Source organism: Haliotis rufescens, unplaced genomic scaffold (assembly GCF_023055435.1).
Source record: "Haliotis rufescens isolate VD_foot unplaced genomic scaffold, xgHalRufe1.0.p SCAF_131, whole genome shotgun sequence".
Classification (NCBI taxonomy): Eukaryota; Metazoa; Mollusca; class Gastropoda; order Lepetellida; family Haliotidae; genus Haliotis; species Haliotis rufescens.
Window position 1 is genome coordinate 148206 of NW_025963815.1, and position 27321 is coordinate 175526.

Consider the following 27321-nt stretch of genomic DNA (forward strand, 5'->3'; position numbering starts at 1 on the left):
ATATTGTAAAAACAAAGGCCATAGGTCACTTTTCTCAAAACTTCGTTTAAGTAATCACAAACTAAAAATTGAAAAAATTGTAGATATACAAAAACCCCAACCCCATTTGAACAACGTCTCTGTGAAACATGTGATGTCTCAGAAGATGAACAACATTACGCACTGACTTACATAATACAACCAAGAAAGAGAATCACAAATAATCCCCAATCATGATAAAGAATTTGGTACACTCTGTTAAAAGGAGCAGATTCTTAATAAGTTTACCAACAGTTATCCAGAAACAACTTCCAAGATCTGTTAGCATATCAACAATTACAAACAAATTCCTTGTACATGTATGTACAACATTACCATAGTTTTGCTCAATTCTCATATTGTTTCCATATCATTATAATACACTTGTTTTTTAAATAAAATTGTTATAATGTACCTCCTTTGAGTGTTGAATGTTCCTGTGTTTTTTAATTGTCGTTTATTGTGCATGTATTTTGTAGTTTGTGATTGTGTAATATTGCCACTGTTTCTTCATGGAATGTTCCGCAATACATATCACATCTAAAACATCTTTGTTGTATAATAGTTTCTTACAGTTTTTTACGGGGGCAAAGTTGGCGCAGTCGCCGAAGGCGCTGCAATTCGCTATGCAGAGTTGTGTCCCTTGAGCACGCCAGAAACCTATGACAGTGTGTTTGAATCTCGTTTCGCCCCGATTTTGCTGTCAGCACAAAACCCTTGCTCGTTGGTTTCACCAAAGTCGTAAACGTCTAAGACCTGCATCACTTCAGACTTTCCTCCCACATCAAGCTGACACGGAGTACTATTCAAGACGGCGTTAAACCCAACTACCTCACTCACTCTTGTGTATGGTTGCGTTTGGTTAACTGGGTTTGTGTTGTGATTGCTTCCGGCTTAGATTTGAAATTTGTTTAGAAGAATGTTCAAGCCAAACATCGTGAAGATATCATGCAACCGTATTATCTTTTTGGAAAATAATTGCAAACTACAGACCAACCTGTTGATTTCCTATGTATCCAGAAGCAAAGAACATATACGGGTGTATGATGTCTGCTGGAAGTTAATTTTTTTTGTCAAAGCAATAAACCATGCAGAAACGTAAACCGCCGCATGAAACGGTATGTACCATACATTACATACAGTGAGGTATTTAAAACAATGCTGTGCTAATCCCAGCCCACAAACGAACAAAAAGAGATTAACCAGGTCAGATCCGACTGACGCGGCATTTCAATTTATGGCTTCGGATCAGATTATATACGGGCGAAATATACACACGGAACGTTCAATGACACTGCACATATCTCCCAACCTCAGCGGTGTCATATGCGATATGAGGTCTGACAACAGTTGATCTTCATGGCGGGCAATAGATGTTACCTTTACGATCCGCAATTTCATTTATAGATCCGCAATTTCATTTATAGATCCGAAATTACAGATTAAGCGTATTGCGAAACCAAATAGATCCGAATTTAACAGCTGGGACGCCATTTTGTCACGACATCCTGCTTTGTTTCTTGCTCACTCACTCTTATGCGATATGGGGGTCTTTAGTTAGCGATTTCGGATTCCGGATTTCTGATCAGTTTTGATACGAGAAGATTATTAATCTGAGCATGGTGATTTTTCTTCTCGGATCCTAAAACGTGCATTAGCGACCGGTGAGGTAGACAGTATAAATACGCTTTGCAAGAGCCGTTAAGAAAATAAACAGTCACGTTAATAGGATCATACACGTTAAAAGAGATCGCCCCCCAAAACGGCGACATGTATATGAACGAATCCAGACAATACTGTGAGTGAGTATTGTTTGACGCCGCTTTTTAGCAATATTCAAGCACTATCACAGCAGGGATACCTGAAATGAGCTTCGTGCACCCATGCGGGCAATCGAACCCGGGTATTCGGCATGAGGAGGGAAGGCTTTAACCACTAGGCTACCCGACAGCCCTTCAGACTAGACAAACCAATGACTGATATAATGAGCAAAATGCATAGGGACCGATGACACGCAAATCTAACCTGGAGTTCATAACCCAATTTACTATTGGTCTGGCACAATAATGAAAACCTTGAAATAGGTTAACTGTTGATGCCATGTCAGCACATGTCAAGAACTAGCAGAAAATGGCAGAAATGTCAATATCGGGTATTACCCCGAAGGACACGGATCACTGCTTCTAGACGTCTCTGCATTCCTTGGTCCAGACATTGGATTTGATGTTGAGGAATCCTTTGCCATTCCTGGTGTGAAGCAGTATCTAGTTCATTGATATTCTGCACTGGTGAATCTGTCGCACATATTTCTACACCCAAGAATGTTCCATAGGACCATATGTAAAGTTTTCAGATCCATCTGTCGCTGTAAAATGAATCATGCTGAATTTATGGACATGGAACATTATAACACATAATTATATTATTATTGACGCGGCATGCGAACTGTGGATATGAACAATGCAACCTATGTGCAGTTATGTTTACACAAATGTTTCTGCCCAGTACTCTCCCTTTTTACTTCTTAGGGTATCATTCTTCACGTGCAAAATGTGCAGCATGTGCAATGTTCCCAACACTGTCGATACTATATGATGCGTGACAAAGAGCACCATTGCACAGGCCAACATATTTTGGATCTAAGCATATGTACAGTAAATACATACAGTATTGCCTCAAGTAGCATGTTTACACACTGTTGTGTATATGTACAGTAAATACATACAGTATTGCCTCAAGTAGCATGTTTACACACTGTTGTGTATATGTACAGTAAATACATACAATATTGCCTCAAGTAGCATGTTTACACACTGTTGTCTATATGTACAGTAAATACATACAGTATTGCCTCAAGTAGCATGTTTACACACTGTTGTGTATATGTACAGTAAATACATACAGTATTGCCTCAAGTAGCATGTTTACACACTGTTGTGTATATGTACAGTAAATACATACAATATTGCCTCTAGTAGCATGTTTACACACTGTTGTGTATATGTACAGTAAATAAACTAGTGTCCAAAAGAAACGATACCACCTGTTTGCAACGACATAAAAGAAAACTAAACAATGCAGAAGTTTAGGATTGGTGTTATGCTTTTGAGAAATCCTTTCACAACATCTGTACAAAAATTTCATTCCAATAAAATCTGTACAACCAATATGACAAGCCTTTAAAGATGGGTGGGGTCGAAAAATGAACATTTCGTTAGAGCACTGATCACAGAAACAACGGGAAATGTCACACCAAACGTCTCGAAGTCAAGTCAGTAGCGGGTATGTCCACCGTGAGCATCAATACATGCCAGAACACGCCTACGGACTGATGACGTCAAACGTCTGATGACGTTGGGAGTGATGCGTTGCCATTCCTCGAGGAGACATCGTTCCAAGTCCTGGACGTTGACTGGAGGCACACGGCGACGTCGGATTTGCCGATCGAGGTGGTCCCATAAGTGCTCGATGGGATTCATGTCCGGTCAACATGCGGGCCATGGCAAAACCTGTACGTTGGCGTTGGCAAGGAAGTTCTGTGTCAATCTTGCTGTGTGTGGCCTTGCATTGTCATGTTGGAAAAGGAGTCCACGAGGCTGTTGCTGAATAAAGGGCACCACAAAAGGCCGTAGGATGTCATCAAGATAACGCTGTGCATTCAGGTTTCCACGAATTACGACAAGCATCGTTTTGACGTCACCACACATGCCACCCCAAACCATTAACCCTCCACCTCCAAACGGCCGGACCTGTTGGATACAGTTAGGCGCCAAACGTTCGCCAAATCGTCGGTATACAAGCTGCCGTCCATCGTTTCTGAAGATGAGGAATCTGCTCTCATCAGAGAACATAACACGTGCCCAGTCCCGCCGTTGCCAACGTCGAACTCGCCTGGCCCAGATCAGTCTGTTGTTCCGGTGTCGAGGCGTCAGGAGCGGTCCGCGGTAGGGATGACGTGGCCGGATACCATACTGCCGTAGTCTCCTGTAGACGGTCTGTCGACTGATCCTGTGTCCCATTGCTGTAGCCGCCGTGGACGTCGCTGTTACGGTGCGGTTCCTCAGGTGTAATACCCGGATGTAACGATCTTCACGGGGCGTGGTTACTCGTGGTCTTCCACTCCTGGGCCTGTCTGACGTCTGACCTGTATGACGTAACCGCTGCATCAACCTGGTGATAGTGATGCGTGCGCAGCCCAACCTTCTGGCGACGTCGACGTGTGACGCTCCTTGTTGGACCATTCCAACGGCTCTCTCGCTCTCGATGGCTGTCAAACGTGGCATATCTTGTGTTCTTTTTGTTGCTGTGATATCAACGTGTCTGATCAGCCGTTTTATACAGTTTTTCTGCACGTGCAGAACATGCTAGAGAGGGAAATGTCACTTTCACGAAATTTACGTTTTTTCCCGGAAGTGATCACGTGTTCCCGGTATTTTTTTATCGACTATGCTGTGTTTGGGATGTGCAATACGAATTGGCATGTTTTCATACTTCACAATTCACTTAGTAAAAAACAATTTTGAAAATAAGTTGGTATCGTTTCTTTTGGACACTAGTTTATTATGAACAGGTTTCATCGTAGTATCCTAAGCAAGTTACGCTTCGGCACATTACCCTTAGAAGTTGAAATTGGTAGATTTGCTAAACCTATCACGCCTTTACAGGATAGAATTTGTAAATTATGAAATGATAAAGCTGTAGAAGATACATTTTCTCATTAACTGTCCATGTATGTATGTATGTATGTATGTATGTATGTATGTATGTATGTATGTATGTATGTATGTATGTACACTACTGTCTAGAAGTTCATTCCCCTAACACGCGTTGAGAACGCGTGTAACACGCATGTGACACGGATGTGCAACGGGTGTGCAGCGCGTGTAACACGGGACCGAGTTCCAGTTGAAGTTGACAAATTGATCAAATGAATAGTGAGATAAAACAAACCAGTGAGATGTGAAATTTGAGTTAATGAGCGGCCATTGAGCTGTGTTCACCAGACCGTAAATACAAGGTCGGCCCGTCTTAATTAGTGTTCGGTTGCTAGACTTTTATGGCATGAACCATTCCACTAGGGTCCAGTCTAGCCATTGTGGCTAGCCGACAGTAGAACAGTAGTGAATTTAGATGCGAGTTTATTGCTAGGGGAACCCCCGTGTTGACACGATTGTCGCGGGTTGGTAAATGTTCGCCATTAATAAAATGATTGTTTGTGGATTGCGAACATATTCATTTGCCCACATGAGTCATTCCACTTGATTGCAAATATAACGTTTTTCGTTCGCCAAATTTATGCTTTAGACAGTACAATTAAAGCGTGGGTGGGGGTCAAGCGTGGGAAGGCACGGCGTCGGCTGGCAAGCCTGTGTGGCTAGAAGTCTAGCGGCGGTATCCTTGTACTAGTCTCTTGGTCAGCTTCTCTTCCTGGGGGTCGGGATTCTGGTAGAGACTCTTGGCAAGGAGGGCGGCGGTATTGGCGACGAAGTGGTTAGAGGTCGGTACGCCACTACTCTGGAAGAAGTGGTACAAGTCTGTGTAGTTTGTGATGTCGTACTCGATGTCCTGTCCCCCCTTCTTGTGCACCATGACGAAAGGGACTCCTTGTTTGGCGTAGAGCTGTTCCTTTGGGGTGTTGACCTGGTCAGCCTGGAGATCCGGCCGGGCCTGGTAGTGGTTGATCAGAATGTCTGACTTTTCCACCAGTAAATAAAGTTCTTTGGTATGACCTCTTTTATCCCTGCTGACGTTATCCTAATGTTCAATTTCAGTCTGGCTCACCAAGCGTAAGAAAGCATTGTACATGTTTTGATAAACCACACTGATGCAATTAAGCAAATGAATATTTGCTGTGGGCAAATATCTATTTTCTATATATATTTGGGGATTGCCTTAAAGTCGGGCCAAGAAAAGTCGGGCCGGGCCGGGCCAGCGGGTAATACTAAAAATGGATTGCAGAATAATAAAACGAAACGCGCATATCTAGGCAGATCTCAAATGTCCACAAACGTATAGTTTTGCTCATTTAATTGAGTTTGAATAAAAATGCACCTTCAACAATGTTATTAACTGATAATTATGACTACATACCGTGAGTCTCGTAGAAAAGTCAGCGTCTTGACTGTGTATTCTTTGATTAGAATGCTTCTCACCGACCTTAGCGTGTAGGGGTGTGATGTCCTGGGCAGGAAACGACAGTGTTTTGACTACTCTTCTTTCATTAATTAACGTGTTAAGGTAATTTACCTTTACTAATTCGTGTTAAACCAACACAGGATGTTTTCTGGAAGTGGATATTCGCGAATGTCAAAAGACTGACACGACACGTGTTAATAACTGTCCAAGCAGTTCTAAAGTTCCTAACATTATTTATATCTAAAGACTGGTATTATATCTAATTATTTACCACTTTATTGTCTCATATTTTAGTAGTTAAAGAACACAGAGCTCAAAGTGAAGCCTTTTTCACTCGACATTCTCAACATAGTCTCTATCAGAAGTGTTTCGCTTGTGTTGGGTCCGACTTGGCCCGGGCGGTCATAATCAACTTTAAACGCACAGATGTATCTTCAAATGTGATTAAATCTATAGACCAGTGTTATATCTACCTATACACCACTTTATAATGTCACAGATCGCAGTATTTATAGACAACAAGGGGCTCAAAGTGAAGCCCTTTTCCCTCTACATTCTCAACATAGTCTCTATCAGAAGTGTTTGGCTTGTGTTGGGTCCGACTTGGCCCGGGCGGTCAAAATCAACTTTAAACAGACACATGTATCTTCAAATGTGCTTAAAGCTATAGATTGGTGTTATATCTACCTATACACCAATTAATAATGTCCAGGTGTAGCGCATTTAAAGAAATCTGCGCCGTTAGAGTGAAGCATTTTTACTGTATTTTCTTAATAAAATCCAAGTCAGAAATGTTCGGTCCGACCTGGCCCGGGCTGTTAAAATCAACTTAAACTTCACAGATGTATCTTCAAATGTGATTAAATCTATAGATTAGTGTTATATCTACCTATACACCACTTTATAATGTCACAGATCGCAGTATTTATAGAAAACAAGGGGCTCAACGTGAAGCCCTTTTCCCTCTACATTCTCAACATAGTCTCTATCAGAAGTGTTTGGCTTGTGTTGGGTCCGACTTGGCCCGGGCGGTCAAAATCAACTTTAAACAGACAGATGTATCTTCAAATGTGCTTAAAGCTATAGATTGGTGTTATATCTACCTATACACCAATTAATAATGTCCAGGTGTAGCGCATTTAAAGAAATCTGCGCCGTTAGAGTGAAGCATTTTTACTGTATTTTCTTAATAAAATCCAAGTCAGAAATGTTCGGTCCGACCTGGCCCGGGCTGTTAAAATCAACTTAAACCTCACAGATGTATCTTCAAATGTGATTAAATCTATAGATTAGTGTTATATCTACCTATACACCACTTTATAATGTCACAGATCGCAGTATTTATAGAAAACAAGGGGCTCAAAGTGAAGCCCTTTTCCCTCTACATTCTCAACATAGTCTCTATCAGAAGTGTTAGGCTTGTGTTGGGTCCGACTTGCACGGGCTGTCAAAGTCAACAGATGTATCAAATGTATTAACATGTATACAAAGTGAAGCATTGTTTCGCCTTAGCCAAAATTCACCATAACCTTATAGATTTAAACGTTGTATATATATGTTATTTTAACTGTAACCTTTTGATTGAAATCCTATTCTTTTGTAAAGGAAAATAACTTACACGTTTAGAGGCCTCCCAATCGTAAATCCTTGGTAGAAAACGATTGACAAGGTAGACGTTACCCATAAAATCGTGTCTACCTTGTCATCCGTCAACTTCAACAAAGAGAAAACAAATGTTTCAACTGTTAGATGCATGGACGTAACACATCCTTCGATCACTGTAGTGGTCAGTTTACTGACCCGGTGTGTTGACATTTGTCATCAGCAGGTTGTCAGTTACTGACCATACCAAACCACACCACGTGTTTGTGTCTACGTAAACATACCAATTGTGTTTTTTAGATCACAGACCCCTACGTATGAAATGAGTCCTTTAAAATTGAAAGAAACGCCGGAAAGGATTATTCCAAATAATGAGATACTGGCAGGCTGCGTAGACGGGGCGTAGTTGTTGGCATCTAATTGTGTCACTATTAGTACGATGCATGTACTACATGCCATTCCACTTCCCGTTATTAGTTATACAATATTAATAATTCCAAAATAAGTGAGTAAATGCTTTTGACTTCCCCATTCTCGAGATTAATCTAAGCTTGTATACCTTGTTTGATCTCATTGTAGTGTAAGTTTTGCAGCTATGTTGCTGAATAAATTGTAACTTAAGCTGTTTATTCCAACAACAGATAACGTGTGTTGAAGTCTTGGCATGTTTATATGGTGTCATAAGCTATGATCTTTAGTCAAACGTGTTTTGAATTTATAAGAAATGTAAAAAACACTATTTCAAGACTCACACATGTTCCTTTTTTATGCTGATTCAGAAAACGCAACATTCATATTCATATTCATTGTAATGTGAATTTTAAACATGTGTTTTAACTTTCTCAATTATGTTTTGCCATTTTACGCAATATTTGTTCTTACATCAGGTGTAGACACTTACGGTTTCTTTCCCGAACGCAAATAATAATCTCAGACGATAACTAAACTGTAACTAGGAATATACCGATGCGGGTTGAGAATGCATTTACAAAACTGATTCACATGTACTCATAAAACAAAGGCATAATATTTCCAATTGAGAGTTATTCGTAACGTACTACTGGTTAACACATGTGAACACATCTCAATGTTGAAGATTATCGTGAACTGTTAGTATTTGTACTTACATCTGAGGTACCACTTAGGGACCAGGTTTTCGTACCTTAACATATGCACATGTACATCTTTTTTTGCAAGAAAAACACTTCCTGCACCCGAACTTGAGTTGATAACATTAATGTTTGGTTTCACAGTTCAAGCATCGTCTCAAAATACGCTAATTTGATTATTCGATTATACTGGAGAAACGTTTTTGCCTTACTTCAAGTCTTGTGTCTCATTGCGTCCGTATATGCACGTTAAGTGTGGTATTAATCCAAATTACACCTGTACCCAGCTTGCTTAATTGCCCCTTGCTTAATTGCAATCAAGTAGGTGTTGCGTAATCAATCAACCATTTGCCCTTAATTAGCTGTCTTGAGCTGTAGTTCATAGCAGACCGTTTCATTGATAACTTATGCATTTGGTGTGGCTAATTAACAAAACCCATTTATTTTCTTTTGAACTTACGTTAACATGTTTGTCCTAAAATGCTTCCAGAATACTTTTGTAAGCTATGATAGTGTCGTGTCCCTCGCAAATACGAAATAAAGTTATAACATATCGCCATATTGGTATGAAAGATACTATTCCATAAAACATACTATCACTGGCCACTGACAAACATTAGCAGTATTAGAATAAGTTAGTGAGTGAGTGAGTACGGTTTTACGCCGCTTTCAGCAATATTCCAGCAATATCACGGCGGGGGACACCAGAAATGGGCTTCACACATTGTACCCATGTTGGGAATCGAACCCGGGTCTTCGGCGTGACGAGCGAACGCTTTAACCACTAGGCGACCCGACCGCCCTATTAGAATAAGAAACATAATTAAATACAGTATGACGTATAAGCATACAGAAAACTAAGAGAGCCCAAATTACTTCAGTTTCTGTACTGTACTTGGGTTTACCTCCTTTTGCATCCTGCGTATCATTCTACCCGTCGGATCGACTTGAACCGGGTGGTTAATCATCTTAAACATCACGACTGTAAAAACAAAGTTCCTAGATATATATAGAACTTTAATTTACGGCGTCTTTTAACCATCACGGCCATAATACTGAGTGGTCCAAGTCAGGTTCAGGAGAAGTGTGTTTTCACAGTACGAGCTTTGTCGGAAATGGCTGCTCGGAGATGCAGCATGTATTCTCGCGGTATGGCAGATTACAACTGTCTCAGATAGTCCTGTTTTCCTAAACACACAGATAATAGAAGCATTAAGCAGGGTTGAGGGAGAGGTTTATCCTGAAATCCAAAGTGTCTCACCTTACCTTCTCCAAGTGTTACCCTATATAAGTGACGAGGTAGCGCACTGACATCTGACAAACAGGACAGCTAAACAAGCAATACACCATAGGCATATTCCTCGACTTCTCTAAAGCTTTCGATATGGTATGGCACCACGGGCTAATACAACAACTAAAAAAAAATAGGACTAAAAGGCCAAATAATAAACTTCATCCAAGATTTCCTAAACAATCGCAAAATTACCGTGGGTATAGACCATACGCTATCGGACCAGTGTCCCCTAGAAAATGGCACTCCCCAGGGCAGCATTCTCAGCCCAACCCTATTCAATATAATGATAAATGATCTATTCGAGGGCTTATCCCCTAAACTAAACACTTCAAAATTCGCGGATGATGGAGCCCTATGGATCCGCACTAAAAGCATTAAAATGGCAGAAAACTTAATCCAAAAATCTCTAAATAAAATACAACAATGGGCAGACAAATGGGGCTTCTCCCTTAACTCAGATAAAACAACAGGAGTAGTATTCAAACATAAAAACATGAAACCTGCCTACCCAAACCTCCAGCTAAACAACCAAACAATCAAATTCCAAAAACAAACCAAATTCTTAGGACTTATTTTCGATCAACACCTCACCTGGGAGGCTCACGTCCAAAACCTAAAAACTAGATGCAGCAAAGACCTTAACACATTAAGATGTCTCACCGGCTCTAACTGGGGAGCCTCCAAAGATACCCTCCTCTCACTATATACAACACTAATTAGATCAAAACTAGACTACGGCTGCGCCATATACAATACCCTAAACCACTCTCTATCTAAAAAACTTGACTCAATCCAATACCAAGCCCTTAAACTAATTACACGCACCCAACATGGCACCTCCTACACCTCACTTCAGGCCCTTACAGGAGAAATGCCACTAAATCTACGTAGGGAACATCTTAGCCTTAATTTCTGGGCCGCGTCCCAAACAAACCCTCTCATCCAAAACCTAATTAACCAAAACATTAGCCCAAGAAACCAAGCTCTAGCTCGCAAACACCCCTTACTCACCCCAATATCCCAAAGAATAACTAACTACCTCAATGAACACCAAACTCAAAATCTTAAACAAAACTGCAAAAAATCAAATATCTTCACCCCTAAACTCAAAATACCCCAAATAGACACAACGCTAACTAACCAAATAAATAAACAAACCGACCCAAACATAGCTAAAACAACCACACTTTCATACATACACGAAAATTGGCCAAATTGGTGTCACATATACACGGACGGATCTTCAGACCCGATCTCCAAACACACAGGTTTCGGAGTCCATACCACACAACCAGTTATATCCACACAATCTTACCGACTCCCAAACAACCAATCAATATTCACGGCAGAACTTATGGGCATGGCCTCAGCCCTGCATAACCAACAATCAAAAAACCACAAAAAAATCCTAATTCTCACTGACTCGCTTAGTGGACTACAAGCCCTCCAAAACAAAAATACCAAAAAACGACCTAAATTAATAAACCAAATACTTAAAAGCTCCAACGACCTAACAAAAGCAGGCAAACAAATAACCTTCTTGTGGATCCCCGCCCACGCAGGAATTTACGGCAACGAAAGCGCCGATAAAGCAGCTAAATTATCTCTCAAAATACCAGAAATAAGCCTAAACCTACCCATCTCAAAATCAGAAATTAAAAGTGTAAACAAACAAAAAATAACCAAAAAATGGCATAATCAATATCAAAACTCAAATAGCCAAATCAAAAAAGTGCTCAGAAAACCACTAGCCAAACCTAAAATCCTTCACCCCTCTAAAAAAATTGACAGATTAATTACAAAACTCCAAACAGGACACACGAACCTAAATAACCACCTAAAACAACTTAAAAGACACACCACAGGCAACTGCCCCCACTGCAAACAACCCGAAACCACAGAACACGCACTCATCCACTGCACCCACTACCAAACACACAGAACCACACTACAAACCAACCTCAATCTAAATAAGGTTCCCACTCTAGATGAAATACTAAACCCTCAAAATAAACTAGAAAACTTCAAGGCCCTAGGCGTATTCCTAATCAAAACAGGCCTAATTAAGCGCATCTAAAAACTAATTAATCTACCAACCCAAAATCCAATAAACATACAAATACCCACCTCACCCAGCTCCCTTAGTTCCCTCCTCCATCCACCTCGGCATTTATTCCAAATTTTAAAATTTCAAAAATCGATATAAGCTATCCCTAAAAGCCCCCTCTTGTGTTGCACACACCACTTTCACCCTTCTCGGAATACACTAAATGGTCTGGCCAGGCCCGTGTGCGAAATACGCTGCAGTCGGAAAGCGCACGTTAAATCTTCTATATCAGTCAGTCAGTCAGCACTGACATCACATGCCTCCCCCATGGAAACTCAATCAGCTAAACCTAATCTAACCGATGACGAAGATTTCTCCACTACTGAGGAAACAATAGACACTACTCCAACTAAAACAAACCAAACTCCCCAACCAGCCAACACCCAAAACCTAAATAACCTCACCTTACTCCTAGCATACATGTATAGTCAAAACTCACCAAAAGCTAGCATGAAATCCTTCTACAAAGTAGCTTTCAATCTAAAATTAACCGATCTCCCCTTCTTCCTCTTTAACCTCCATCTAAAAGAACTCACCGAATAAAATAAAAAATAAAAAATAAATCACCAATCACCCGAACCCAATATTCGAAGGACTAAATATTTTTCAGTGGAACGCCAACGGACTCACCTCCCACGGCCATGAACTAAAAACTAAATTTAAACTAAATAAAGGCCCTCACATTGCTTGTATACAGGAAACCAAATTCTCAAAAAAATCCAAATTCACACTACCTAACTACAACTCAGTTAGAACTGACAGAGCTAAACCGAAAACAAGAAGAGCCGCAGGAGGACTCAGGGAAGATATAAATTACGAAGAAATAAAAATAGACACGCCAAACCTAGAAGCCAACGGCATTAAAATCACATTAAATAACCGAAACATAAACATCATAAATATTTACCACTGGGCGGAACAAAAAGTCCAACCTGAGGATCTAAACAAACTACTCCAAATAAGCGATAAATCTACTATATTCCTAGGAGACTTTAACGCTCACCATCCTACATGGAGCATAGATGATAAAATAGATAATCATGGCAAATTAATCTCCGAATGGATAGAAACAAACGACCTAGTACTCCTTAATAGCAACCAACCCACGAGGTACGATAAGATAAACCAAAAAATGTCGGCTATCGACCTAACCATATGCACCGCAGATCTAGCCCAAAGTACTCAATGGGAAGTGCACGACGTCCCGCTAGGTAGTGACCACTTCCCCATAAACATAACCATAGGAAATACAAACGTACCAATCCAAACAGAAAACCAAGAACCAAAATTCCATTACAATAAAGCTAACTGGGACCAATTCCAAGATATCTGCAACGAAGCTAACTTAAACGAAATAGAAAATAATGATCCAGAAACCTATTGTAAAAACCTAACAGACTATATAATAAACGCAGCCAAAACCTCCATCCCCTTCAAAACATCTAAGACAGGCAAACCGACGGTACCATGGTGGAATGAGGAAATAGAACAGACTAGACGAAAACGTAAATCAGCCTTCAATAAAGCAAAACGCGACTACAAATATTTAAACATAGCCCACGAACTAAACCACCAGGTTCAAAAACTAGTCCAAATAGCCAAAAGTAGAGACTGGAAAAAATTCTGCGAAGGTATAAATAACCGTACAGATGCCAGAATGGTCTGGCGCAAAATCCACGCCATTAGAGGCTTAAAACGACATAAAAAAAACCCCTAACATTGACAACTCAACCAACCCCGCCCAAAAAGCAAATAATCTCGCCAACCACTTTTCGGCCGTTAGCAGTAACACCAACTTCAGTAAAAAATTCCAAGATAAACTTAAAACAGAAAACAAACCCACAAAAGAACCAAACAATAACAATCTAGAAATAAATCAACCCTACACAATGGAGGAGCTCCTCTACGTAATCCAAAACAGGAAAAAGGGCATAGCCCCATGATTCGACCTAACTTCTTACCAAATAATTAAAAAACTCCCCCTAAAACTACTCCAGGCACTACTCAAACTATACAATCTCATCTACCTAAACGGACAGGTTCCTACTCCCTGGAAACAGGCCCTAGTCATACCAATCCCTAAACCTAATAAACCAGCTAATCAAGCTAACTCATATAGACCAATATCCCTAACTTCAAACTTATGTAAAGTAATGGAATCAATGGCTAAAAATAGATTACAACATTACTTAACCCAAAATAACATCATAAACCCAGATCAAAGCGGTTTCACTCCTGGCCGCTCAACCCTAGATAACCTCGCCCGACTAGAACAAGATATTAAGACAGGACAACTAAATAAACAATATACCACAGGCATCTTCTTAGACTTCTCTAAAGCCTTCGACATGGTATGGCACGATGGGCTAATACAAAAACTTAAAAAAATAGGACTCAAAGGTCAGATAATAAACTACATCCAGGACTTCCTAAACAATCGTAAAATAACCGTGGGTATAGACCAAACTCTATCGGACCAATGTCCCCTAGAAAATGGTACTCCACAGGGCAGTATCCTCAGCCCCACCCTCTTCAATATAATGATAAACGATCTATTCGAGGGCCTATCCCCTAAAGTAAACACATCAAAATTCGCGGATGATGGAGCCATCTGGATCCGCACTAAAAGCATGAACATGGTCCAAAATTTACTCCAAAAATCTCTTAATAAAATACAACAATGGGCTGACAAATGGGGCTTCTCCCTTAACTCAGAAAAAACAACAGGAATAGTATTCAAACATAAAAACATGAAACCCGCCTCCCCAATCCTCCAGCTAAACAATCAAACAATCAAATTTCAAAAACAAACCAAATTCTTAGGACTTATTTTCGATGAACATCTCACCTGGGATGCTCACATCCAAAACCTAACAACTAAATGCAGTAAAGACCTTAACACCCTAAGATGCCTAACTGGCTCTAACTGGGGAGCATCCAAAGATACCCTCCTCTCTCTCTACATATCACTAATTAGATCAAAACTAGACTACGGCTGCGCCATATACAACACCCTAAACAACTCTCTATCTAAAAAACTTGACTCAATACAATATCAGGCTCTCAAACTAATTACACGCACCCAACATGGCACCTCCTACACCTCACTTCAGGCCTTAACAGGAGAAATGCCAGTAAGTCTACGCAGGGAACAGCTAAGCTTAAATTTCTGGGCCGCGTCCCAATCAAACCCTCTCATCCCAAACTTAATAAACCAAAACATCAGCCCCAAAAACCAAGCTCTAGCTCGTAAACACCCCTTACTTACCCCAATATCCCAAAGAATAACAAACTACCTAAATGAACACCAAATTAAAAATCTTAAACAAAACTGCAAACAATCAAATATCTTCACCCCTAAACTTAAAATACCCAAAATAGACACAACACTAGCTAGCCAAATAAATAAACAAACCGACCCAAACATAGCTAAAACTACCACACTAGCATACATACACGAAAATTGGCCAAATTGGTGTCACATTTACACGGACGGATCCTCAGATCCGACCTCCAAACACACAGGTTCCGGAGTCCATACCACACAACCAACTAAAACCACACAATCCTTCCGACTCCCAAACAACCAATCAATATTCACGGCAGAACTAATGGGCATGGCCTCAGCCCTCCATAATCAAGAATCCAAAAACCACAAAAAAATCCTAATACTTACCGACTCCCTAAGTGGACTACAAGCCCTCCAAAACAAAAATACCAAAAACCGACCTAAATTAATAAATCAAATACTTAAAAGCTCCAACGACCTAACTAAGGCAGGCAAACAATTAACCTTCTTGTGGATACCCGCCCACGTAGGAATATACGGTAATGAAAACGCCGATAAAGCAGCTAAATTATCCCTCAAAATCCCAGAAATAAGCTTAAACTTACCCATCTCAAAATCAGAAATTAAAAGTGTAAACAAGCAAAAAATCACAAAAAAATGGCATAACCTATATCTAAACTCAAATAGCCAAATCAAAAAAGTGCTCAGCAAACCACTAACCAAACCAAAAATTCTCCATCCATCCAAAAAAATCGACAGAGCAATCACTAAACTCCAAACAGGACACACCAACCTAAATAACCACCTAAAAAAAATTAAAAAACACACTACAGGTAACTGCCCACACTGCAAACAACCAGAAACCCCAGAACACGCACTCATCCACTGCACACACTACCTAACACATCGAACCGCATTACAAACCACCCTCAGTCTAAACAAGGCTCTAACTCTAGAAGCAATACTAAACCCACAAAATAAACTAGAAAACTTCAAGGCCTTAGGCGTATTCTTAATAAAAACGGAACTAATAAAACGCATCTAAAAACACAATAACCTACCAAATCAAAATCACATAAACAAACAAACATCCACCATACCCAGCTCCCTTAGTTCTCCTCCCCAATCCCATCGGCATCTATTCCAAATCTCAAAATTCCTAAATTCTATATAAGCAACCCCTAAAACCCCCCTCTTGAGTTGCACAGACCACCTTCGCCCCTTTCGGAAACACATTAAATGGCCTGGCCGGGCCCGTGTGCGAAATACGCATCAGTCGGAAAGCGCACGTTAAATCTCCAAAGTAAGTAAGTAAGTAAGCACTGACATTAATAGCTTTTCTAATCCACCCCGCCGTTATTTTTAAGTTTATAGAATATACTATTAACTAGCATATCAGCCTAACTGATTCTATACCATTTTAAGTCTATACACGAGTTACTTCCCTTAGACTAGGTTTCTTACAGCTCCACAACACTACTGCTAAAACTTCTTTCTCCCTTTCATCCACCTTTACTGTATTTCTTTCTTCTTTTACCCCCCTAATTTATATTTTTTGGGGCCAACCGATTACTTATTTATTTCCCACTATTGTTTGTTATTGTTTAACCCGTCTGGCCCCGACTGCGAAATAGCCGACGGCTGAAGCGGTCGTAAAATCCACTAATACTACTACTACTGACATCCTGTTCCAAATATCACGATCAGAAATGACTGCAATACTCGTTGGCGACTCTTTGGTCAAATATCTTGGACGGTACACTGAGAGAGAAGACATAGTTACGAGATCTCTGTCAGGAGCCAGGGTGGCTGACGTCCCCGATCTCCTCTGGGACATTGAGAGGTTTAAGGTAGGAGACGTCTTCATATCATATATTTAAGCAGTTAAAGGAAGTAACATTTTGCACATTATGAGGACTGTTCCACGCACGCACGCATGAAGATTAAGTCATCATAAACTCACCCCAATGATAATTGAAACCGGTTTGGATAGTTGATACAGACACTGTGTGATAAAACATATTTCCAAAAACCTACCTTACGTTTGGGTTTCAGTGAAAGATACATCTGAAGTGACCGTTATTTTAACATTGTTTTCAGTTCGTCATTGTCCATGTTGGGATAAATGACTTGGCTTACATGCCCAGAGCGCCGAGACAGGTCTTGGACGACTTCATCAAGCTGCTCGGCTGTTTAAGGGAACGGAACCCACGGTATGTCATATCATCTCCTGTCATACACAATCCAATATTTGCATGTAAATTACCGGCTTTTGAGCTGACTTCGCAATGCATCATCACACATAGTCCATAACGTCAGATGACAACATAGTATCAGAGACCATATACCGGTATATGGTCTCCGATAGTATAATAGGTTCGACCGATTTGTTTGACGTGACCGCCGCGTCGGCAAAAGTACTGTTTTGGGGGTAAATAACGATTTTTATGTTTTTACAGAGCTGTGGTATTCCTTTCCGGAGTCACCCCGAGGGATCGGAACCGGTGGCGCCAGGGCCAGGGCATTTCAAACCACGATGCCCTGAACATAAAAGCCTACGCCCTAAACAAAGGTCTAAAACACCTTTGTGAAGCGGAGCGACTCACGTATGTTGGACACCCTGAATTTATGTCTTCTGGCATAGTGCGGAAGGACTTTCTCGCGCATGATGGCCTACATTTACGTCCAGCAGGTCAAAAACAGCTGGCATCAGACCTGATCCGTGCTCTTGCTGTGGTATGTTTTTTTAAAAGAATTATTGTTTCATAGTATTTTTCTTTCCAATAGTTTGAATATTTACTGTATTAATGCACCACAAGGTCATGAAGTGGCCATAAAATTTCCGAGTGCTGTGATGGGATTCAAACCATGCACCTTCCAACCCGAGCTCGGACGCTTTGTTCACATGACCAAAGAGGTTAACACCCATCCTCCTGTTCACTGCCGAACTTTCTCATCTATCATCTATCATCTACTTTTTTTAATCAACTTTCGGCTCATACATTTAGTATAATACTTACACTGGTACCTAATCCGTTTTTGTACAAATAGTAACAACAATGTGGCACCAATACAATGTTAGAATGTTATTTTTTAAGTTAGCATCCGTTTTCTGTTTTTTTCACAGGTTCAGCATACACCCGTAAAGAACGCCCATTCGCAAATTCAAGTACGTCCCACCTTCAAACGCATTTAATATTAATTTTGCCTTAGGTATATTTCCTTTTCATATCAAACTGAACAAATCTGAACATCAATAGAATCGTCCATGATGACAATGCCGTCTACAATAATGTGTTCCTTTTTAACCAGACGACTCACCCACTCAAGACTCCCTCTCGCCCACTCAAGACTACCAGTCACCCAGACAAGACGACGACTCCCCCAACCACGCCTTCGGAGTGGGTTTTGTCGTACGCCCATGCCTGTTCAGAAAAACCTGCAGGTGTCCCAGGCCCACCCCCTCCTCCATTGGACATAGCTTCAGAGGTAAGCATTGGATAAAGAATATAAAGTCATGCATTATACATATTCATTACATTAACTTGTTGTAGTCTTTGCAACCGTCTTACCATCGTTATTTAATGCAGGTCGACTTTCCACCCCTACAAAAGGCAGCATGGCTTTCACGGGACAAGATGGCAAACAAGGTGAAGCATATAATTGCAACCTTCTCTCAAAAATTAAATTCTTGCTTGCTGCTAAATAATTGTATTGTTAATACGAAAACCATATTTTCTTCATTTCATTAATTTCCAGAGAATGATAACAGACTCTCCCTTTAATGTACATTTGTTTATAATAACCATGAGTTGTTTTCTTTTTCAAGTCCCAATTGACAGCCTCCGCGCCAAAAGAGGAGAACCGGCCAGTGAAGGTAAGATATTTGCGCTACATAACCCAGAAACATCCCTTCCGTTATTTTTAATACTCCGGTTCGTTCCTTGGGGAATGCATACTTCTTTGTATTCTTTATTAATATAAGTCTCTCCTTAATAAATATATATTTGTTTTATAAAACCAAGCGTTTCTTATCTTTTCCAGTCCCAATTGACAGCCTCCATCCCCAAAACGGAGAACCTTTCAAGGAAGGTAAGTTAATAGCAGTACAAAAACTAGAAACATTTCTTCCGTTATTGTTTATAAGAAAAGTATCTGATTCTCTCCTTTATTAAAGAGTATATATTTGTTTTGTGAAACCACTTGTTCTTCTTTTGCAGTCTGGATTGACAGCCTCCATCACCAAAGAGGAGAAGTGGTCCGTGAAGGTGAGATATTAGTACTACCTAAACTAAAAACATTCTTTCCGTTATTTTGAATTAAAAAAATATCTGATTCTCTCCCTAATGTGTATATATTTGTTTTGTGAAACCACTTGTTCTTCTTTTGCAGTCTGAATTGACAGCCTCCATACCTCAAAAGGAGAAGCGGTGCGTGAAGGTGAGATATTAGTACTACCTTAACTAGAAACATTCTTTCCGTTATTTTGAACCTAAAAAAATATCTGATTATAGGTATAGTATAGTATATAGTATAGGTAGATATAACTCTATAGATGTAAACACATTTGAAGATACATCTGTGTGTTTAAAGTTGATTTTGACCGCCCGGGCCAAGTCGGACCCAACACAAGCCAAACACTTCTGATAGAGACTATGTTGAGAATGTAGAGGGAAAAGGGCTTCACTTTGAGCCCCTTGTTGTCTATAAATACTGCAATCTGTGACATTATAAAGTGGTGTATAGGTAGATATAATACTTATCTATAGATGTGAATCCATTTGATGATACATCTGTGAGGTTTAAGCTGATTTTAACAGCCCGGGCCAGGTCGGACCGAACATTTCTGACTTGGATTTTTTTAAGAAAATACAGTAAAAATGCTTCACTTAAACGGCGCAGATTTCTTTAAATGCGCTACACCTGGACATTATAAATTGGTGTATAGGTAGATATAACACTAATCTATAGATTTAAGCACATTTGAAGATACATCTGCGTGTTTAAAGTTAATTTTGACCGTCCGGGCCAAGTCGGAGCGAACTGTGTGACTGTTGAGAGTATAGGGAGAAGAGGTCTACTTTAACCAACGTGTCTGATTCTATAAATACGGCGATCTGTGACGTTATAAAGTGGTGTATATGTAGATATAACACTAATCTATAGAGGTAATCACATTTGAAGATACATCTGTCTGTTTAAAGTTGATTTTGACAGCCCGGGCCAAGTCGGAGCGAACTGTGTGACTGTTGAGAGTATAGGGAGAAGAGGTCTACTTTAACCAACGTGTCTGCTTTAAATACGATGAACAGTGACGTTATAAAGTGGTATTGACTTAGATATAGTACGTTCCTATAATATAAACGCTATGCCGACAGATGGAAATTCGTATCACGATAGCTAGAAGTATTTGATACGTGTCAAATCCTATTTCGTTTAACGATTGCTCTTTTACATGTTACCTAGCACAGCGACGCTAACACATAGCTCCACTTTCTAGTTTTTAAGTGATTTACTCCGAATTACTTAACTATGTTGCACGTTTTGGATTGGTGATTGTTCAGTAGTGTCATGTGTGTATGTTGCATCAATAATATGCAGATATTCATCAGTATTCATTTGTATTTTTGTGCTGATGATAGACATTAAGCTCCAGTGCCCAATTAAATGGCACCCGTTGTCATAGGTCAACAGTTTGGTGATTTAATAAAGTTCAATTATTATTGATTATTGATGAGTTGTAAGGATTTATCGACAAATTAAATGGTTCATTTGCACCACTATTAATAATCTAGTTGAACGTCGAATGTCACAGAAAATGTAGTTTGATAAGAGCAAAAATCACAGGAACATTATTTGTAATAAGGATATTGATCATAACAGGTTTGAGATAATCGTCTTTGATTCTTTATCTGGCAGTGGCTGTCGTGTCTTGGTCACGTGACGACAGTTCTACTCAGTCATTCAGTAGGCCGCAATAGGTCAAATCTTTGTTTTATCCTCGGACAATACACCCTTGAGGGTCCGATTTTCTCCAAGGAACCACTTTTACCATTATTCAAGCCACTTGAGAATATGGAGAGGCAAGTGAGGGCATTACCCACTTGGCTGTCCATTAAAATTGCACCATGCATGCAGAAAACCGAACCCGGGTCGAAGGAGAAACAAGTAGAGGCTTTATCCACTTAGCTACCCACCTCCCTTTATGAAACAAAAAGATCAGGACGCATGAGGTACAAGTCCGAGTCACGTGATTATGAAAACCAAACATCGCTACGACAGCGGCCTACTGTAGATAAGATTACCACCCAGCTCCAGTTCTGTTCTTTGTGACGAATCCGACAAGACGCCATGATCTGTTTTGCTGTTTTTGTGGTATTTTTGGGTGCAGCAAATGCCATTGTATGTATTCCTGAGTTGTGTGAAGGGGTGAAGCAAGTTCCCCTCAACTGTGCCGGTTCTGTCATCAAGGGAGGGGGATTCTGTAGCTGCACTGATGTCTGTGCTAAGGTATACAAAGGATCTTTCACTCACTCACACTTTCATGTTTTCAATCTTCACTCATGTCTGGGGCGTGTTACGAACTTATACATTTTCTTTGTTTCATAGCATGATAAATGAACATAGATAAATTTCTCATAGTTTTTGTGCAATCAAATGTCATTAATTTACAAACTTTGTTACCATTTGGGTTGTGGTAGAAATATTTATTTAGGTATTTTGCTCTTAAATCATTATAACTGGACATACACATAAAAAGTGATATTCATCTTTAATACAATCAGTTTTACAAATCTTACAAAGTCTATGTTCTCTTGCAATACCTTTTTGTCACATACTAAGATGTACGCCATTTTAAATCTGCCCATGGCGTCTCACCACGTATTCGTTGTGAATTGTGCGAGCATTAAAAATATTGTTACAGCTGCTATAAACTATCCAAATTGTATCCATATACTACTTTCCTTGTCTTACTCTGGGGTCATGATATGATAATAATATTGACTGGTGTTCATTGTACGTATTATTCCATTATCTCAAGGTCTATATAATTTTGTGAATATGAAGTTTTGCCAGATTGGTAAACTAGTTGTAAGTGCGTTCGCTTATCTGTCAGAAGGCCAAGGTGAGACTCCAAATATTGACCTAGATTCTATTTTGGGAAGCCTGCTCTCGGTGTCCTTTTCAAGTTATCGCTGCGTAACATTGGCTCACTCACTCACTCTTGGAGGCTAACGTAAACTGACTCACTCACTCTTGGAAGCTTACGTAAACTAACGCCTTTCAAAGATATCGCTGCGTAACAGTGGCGCACTCACTCACTGTTGGAGGCGAATGTAAACTCACTCACTCACTGTTGGAAGCTAACGTAAACTCACTCACTCTACATCCAGATGGAGGGAGAGACGTGTCAGGCCAGGTATATGCACGGGATTATACCTGCCGGGTCATGTGACACAGGCTTGGTTTGCAAGGAGGGTCAAATGATGGCGTTTGGCGCGGGCACCTGTGTCAAGGCCACGTCAAAGAGTAGGTTGGGTGTTGGGATCTCCGTTTCAGTGTGCACGTGGTGGAGTGTGTGTCATGTCAACCCCAATGCGAATAAAGCCCTGCCGTATGTGCTTGTTAAGTCCCTTACATCACTCAATCAGACAAAGTGATAAGTTGCCTGTGTATCTTATCGGCTATGCTTGGCTAACCCCAATCGACAAGAAGCTTTTATTTCAAATATATTCAAAGAAATTGGTTGAAAGTTTGAAGGTTTTGTAGTGAAATTACTTCTATTTGGGGTAGGCAGGGGGTGGGATGAGTGGGTCAGGCATTGGGTCGGGGAGGGTGGGTGTGGTTTATAGGCTCGGTAGTGGTGGGTAGATGTCAAGAAACACCAAGATCTTTGCCGTGTACTTATCCACCTGTTAGCTTTACATATGTCAATGGTGGCGTACTTGCATGGAGTGGTCAGCCTGACGCTGTGTCTCCCATGCTGTGTTACAGGTGGAGGGGGAGACGTGTCAGGCCACGTTGATGTTTGGGAGCCCTTCTATTGGCCAGTGTGATGCTGGCCTCCAGTGTAAAGCCGGGGACAACGGGATCATGAATTTCTTTGGCAGAGGAACATGTGTGAACACCACCAAAACCAAACGTATGCAGGCTTGCTTCAGAGTATATGTGTATGCTTGTCCTGCTTACTTTTGTGTTAGTATTTGTTTAGTATGTTGCTTTGTTGGTTAACTCGGCACTCAGCAATATTCTAGATATCTGCCGACGGCCTTTAAATAATCGAATCTGGACAATCCAGTGATTGATATTGTGAGCAACGTCCCACGCCGTAAGGATGACATGCATTCAACCACGTCGCCCTGTACGACAAGGATAGGCTACTGGGGATATATTCTAATGCGGGTATTTGCACTTATTGTAATGTATATCGGTTTCAATATTTATTCTGGTGTCATCTGTACACAAGACCATAAACGTGAACCAGAGGAAATCACTGCCTGGTACGAAAATGACCAACTTGACACTCTTATAAACGAATATATGTGCTATGCGTGACCTTGACCTGGCCAACGATTTCTTTTTTTACGCAGTTGTATAGTTATTGAAAATATTTTTTTTTTGTTCTATGTTTGTGACTATACTGTTTAGCTATTTTTTTTATAATTTTTTTTCCGTATTTTCACCTGCAGACATAGCACCTGACCATGCAATGTTTTTATTTTCCTTCCCCCAATCCATGTGGCGTCAGGCAGTGCTTGTCAATGTCTGACTCGGTTTAGTGTTATCTGAAGCCATAACGTGACTTTCTAGGATCCACGAAGACCAAATGTCAGCAGATGAGGATGTCGGCGATGATAACCATGATTGTTTACGCCAGCAAGTGGACGCCAGACTGTGACGCCGATGGTAACTTCACACCCCAGCAGTGCGACTTCTCGGGTGAGACAACGCTTGTAGTCTAATAAGGTATAGGTTTCTAAATAGAGTCCCAGCTGTGTTTTTCACGCGGTTCACCTGCTCATTGAAACACTATGTCTTATGTGACAACTCACGCGTGTGATTATCTTGCTCCAGTATCAATTACGTGTAGTTTATTCCTTTGTTTCAACAAGGTATCGACGGCTTTGTCGATTTGAAACGATTAAAAGACTTTACCCTAAATATGTTCGTGAGATGTGTTCTTCTAGTAGTAAATAATATATTCATTTTATTGAATTTATGAAACGCGTATCAAAAATACAACACACCACCGGCTGTCAGTCCGGAATATGAGACGCTGAACAGCCTTCGCAACATCAGTAGAACACACACACTCATGTAATACTCCCTGTGTTTCTATGCACTGAAGAAGGGACTAAGCAGTTATACAATGACCCACTGCTCCACTTATCTGTACAACAAATGTCAGACGACGTCTCTGACGAACCAAGACAGTGTTGATGTATGTAGATGCCTAGTTTCCAACTGAACGTTCATTTGGCTAGCTGGACAAGTTTCACGTGCTGTGATTTATCAGCAAAGACTGCGCTCCTTAAGAGCTTAAGCATAACCATTCACTATCCATTCATTATTCTGTTTTCACTGATACAAGCACACATGTTTTGACATTTGTCATGCGTTTTCTTCTTGTCAAGCAGTAAAAATTGGTATACGGATGATATATAAAAGCAGGTACGAATATGAAATTATAAATGTTACTAATAATAGTCATCATCATCTGCATCATCATCAACATCTTCAACATCATTAACATCATCACCCTCAACAAAGATACTAATCATTTCACCACGTGTTGCAGGTCACTGTTTCTGTGTGGACGCCATGGGAGTTATGCAAGGAAGCAAGGTCCTCGGTAAGGTCGACTGTCCCTCCAACTAACCCCACAGTGTACAATGTAGGAATAAACATTTCTTATTTCTGTTTCACTTATTTTTTTACAACCATAGCCATGTTAAAAATCTTGTGGAAGAAAGTCAGCTCATGTTCACCTCCAAAAATATCAATAACAGCACATCTGGTCTCAAGCATCGAGGCATAAACCCAAAGACGTATTCGTGTGATTCGTGTACTAAAATCTACTATCCCAGACATCTAGCCTCTAGACCAGCACTGTTTGGGACATCTACACGTGTACACAGGGGTTTAATCGGGAACGCCTAAACCTGGTGGAATTCACTACAGGAATGGTGAGGTCTGGATTAATAACCTTTCAGTGTATACTATTCATTTAAGGGGCGTGGTCGAGCGCATGCATGCATACAATATGTCTGACGAAGACCATAACAACCCTTCTTAAATCATCTTAGAATGATCATGGAGACAATGTGCTGACAACAAATCTTCCGCGACAATGTGACGTCATTTTGACGTCACTTCACGAGGCAACAGGCTAAACTTTTCAGCAGTCGCTCTCACGCCGCTAAAAATGGGCGCAATTGTTTTTAACTGTAATATTGCTTGTGACAACATTTAGTAGACAGATAACATCGTTATAGATACATATGTTTAAAAATTTTTTAAAAGAGATGGTAGATCTACAAGTGGTTTCCTAAACATCATTTGCAAAAAGTGTTGTAATGTCCAAAGCACAACGTTATCACAACGTTAATTTGCAACGTTGTTGTTACGTTGTGGAATAACGTTGTCATAGAGATACGCGATTACGTTCTGAAAATTTTAGTATTAAGAGATGAAAATTTAAATGCCGAATATATAGAAAGGTAATGCATTACTGCCTTGGTATTCTGACAAATTCATGTTGATTTTGATGAAGCAGTTCTATTCCTTTATGACTATCGAGAAGCAAGCTCTATAACGTTTCACCGACGTTTCAGAAACGAAGCTACAAAACGTTGTGTGATGTCCAATGCACAACGTTTTCACAACGTGAATGTGCAACCTTGTTTTAACGTTGTGAAATAACGTTGCACGTTGACGTTATAACAACGTTGTGACAAAGTAATATCACGACGTTACCAATCCACAACCTTTCCACAACGTTGTGACAACGTTGTGTGTTAGCTGGGGAGAGACTATGAGAGTTAGGAGCCGGTTTGAACAGTAATTCAGTTATATCCCCGCTTGGAAGCATGATGCTGGAGGAACGTCCAAAGTGATGCAGGTCTTCACCATTTCGATGAAAGCCCAGAGCATGAGTATGGTGCTGACAGATCTAGACATGAACTCAGGTCGAATCGGGTTTGAACCCAGAGGTTTCTGGCCTGCCTAAGGTAGGTAACTGTGTTCAGCAAACTGCGGCTGGGCCACCGTTGCCTCTGGACAGATGTTACAGGGCATGTAAACTCATCATAGTAACAATGCAGGTTTTAATACTTTAGGGCAATCTTTATTAAAATGCTTGACCAAAATTCAATTTGAAAAACGGAAATAGTGTAAAACAGACAATAAAAATGACAGGCGAATCGTTCCCCAAAACGAAAAACGGAATTTCCTTTATTGGGGATAAAACTGTTCCGTCTGACGGTGTCTGCTTGTTTCCACCTCGGATTATTAAATCGCATTACGTGGCTTTTTCTGTCTTCCGTTTGATTATCATGTCCACAACTTAGTTCAGCGTATGCCGTATTAGTAACAACAGTGAATATGCCTTCAAGTGTCCACTCAAAGAATTAATCCCTGACAGGCATTCGTTGTGTGGAACAGGACCGAGGGCAGCAGAATGTTTATGGTACCTAAACATGAGTTCACTCATAGAAAGTTAATTATATACATTACTTGTTATTTTGATGATTCACCATGTGAAGAT

The 27321-nt window shown here is 40.3% G+C and overlaps 1 protein-coding gene across 2 annotated transcripts; it reads left to right on the forward strand.

Annotated features, from left to right (window-relative positions):
- Nucleotides 1-21851: 21851 nt before the first annotated feature.
- On the forward strand, nt 21852-25474 carry LOC124143203 (saxiphilin-like). Of its 2 annotated transcripts, none has more exons than XM_048394915.1 (4): nt 21852-22064; nt 22949-23084; nt 24366-24494; nt 25354-25474. In XM_048394915.1, exons 1-4 carry the CDS (start codon nt 21906-21908, stop codon nt 25431-25433), a joined length of 504 nt encoding a protein of 167 aa, XP_048250872.1. In that variant the 5' UTR covers nt 21852-21905; the 3' UTR covers nt 25434-25474. The 2 variants fall into 2 exon arrangements, with proteins under 2 accessions (XP_048250872.1, XP_046368042.2); XM_046512086.2 differs by lacking the exon at nt 22949-23084 and adding an exon at nt 23550-23697 and having other exon boundaries at nt 21853-22064.
- Nucleotides 25475-27321: the final 1847 nt, after the last annotated feature.

Coding starts and splice junctions, on each gene's coding strand:
- LOC124143203 (XM_046512086.2), top strand. CDS start 21,906: ATGATCTGTTTTGCTGTTTTTGTGGTATTTTTGGGTGCAGCAAATGCC. Junction 22,065..23,549: donor GCACTGATGTCTGTGCTAAG/GTATACAAAGGA, acceptor GCTGTGTTACAG/GTGGAGGGGGAGACGTGTCA. Junction 23,698..24,365: donor GAACACCACCAAAACCAAAC/GTATGCAGGCTT, acceptor GTGACTTTCTAG/GATCCACGAAGACCAAATGT.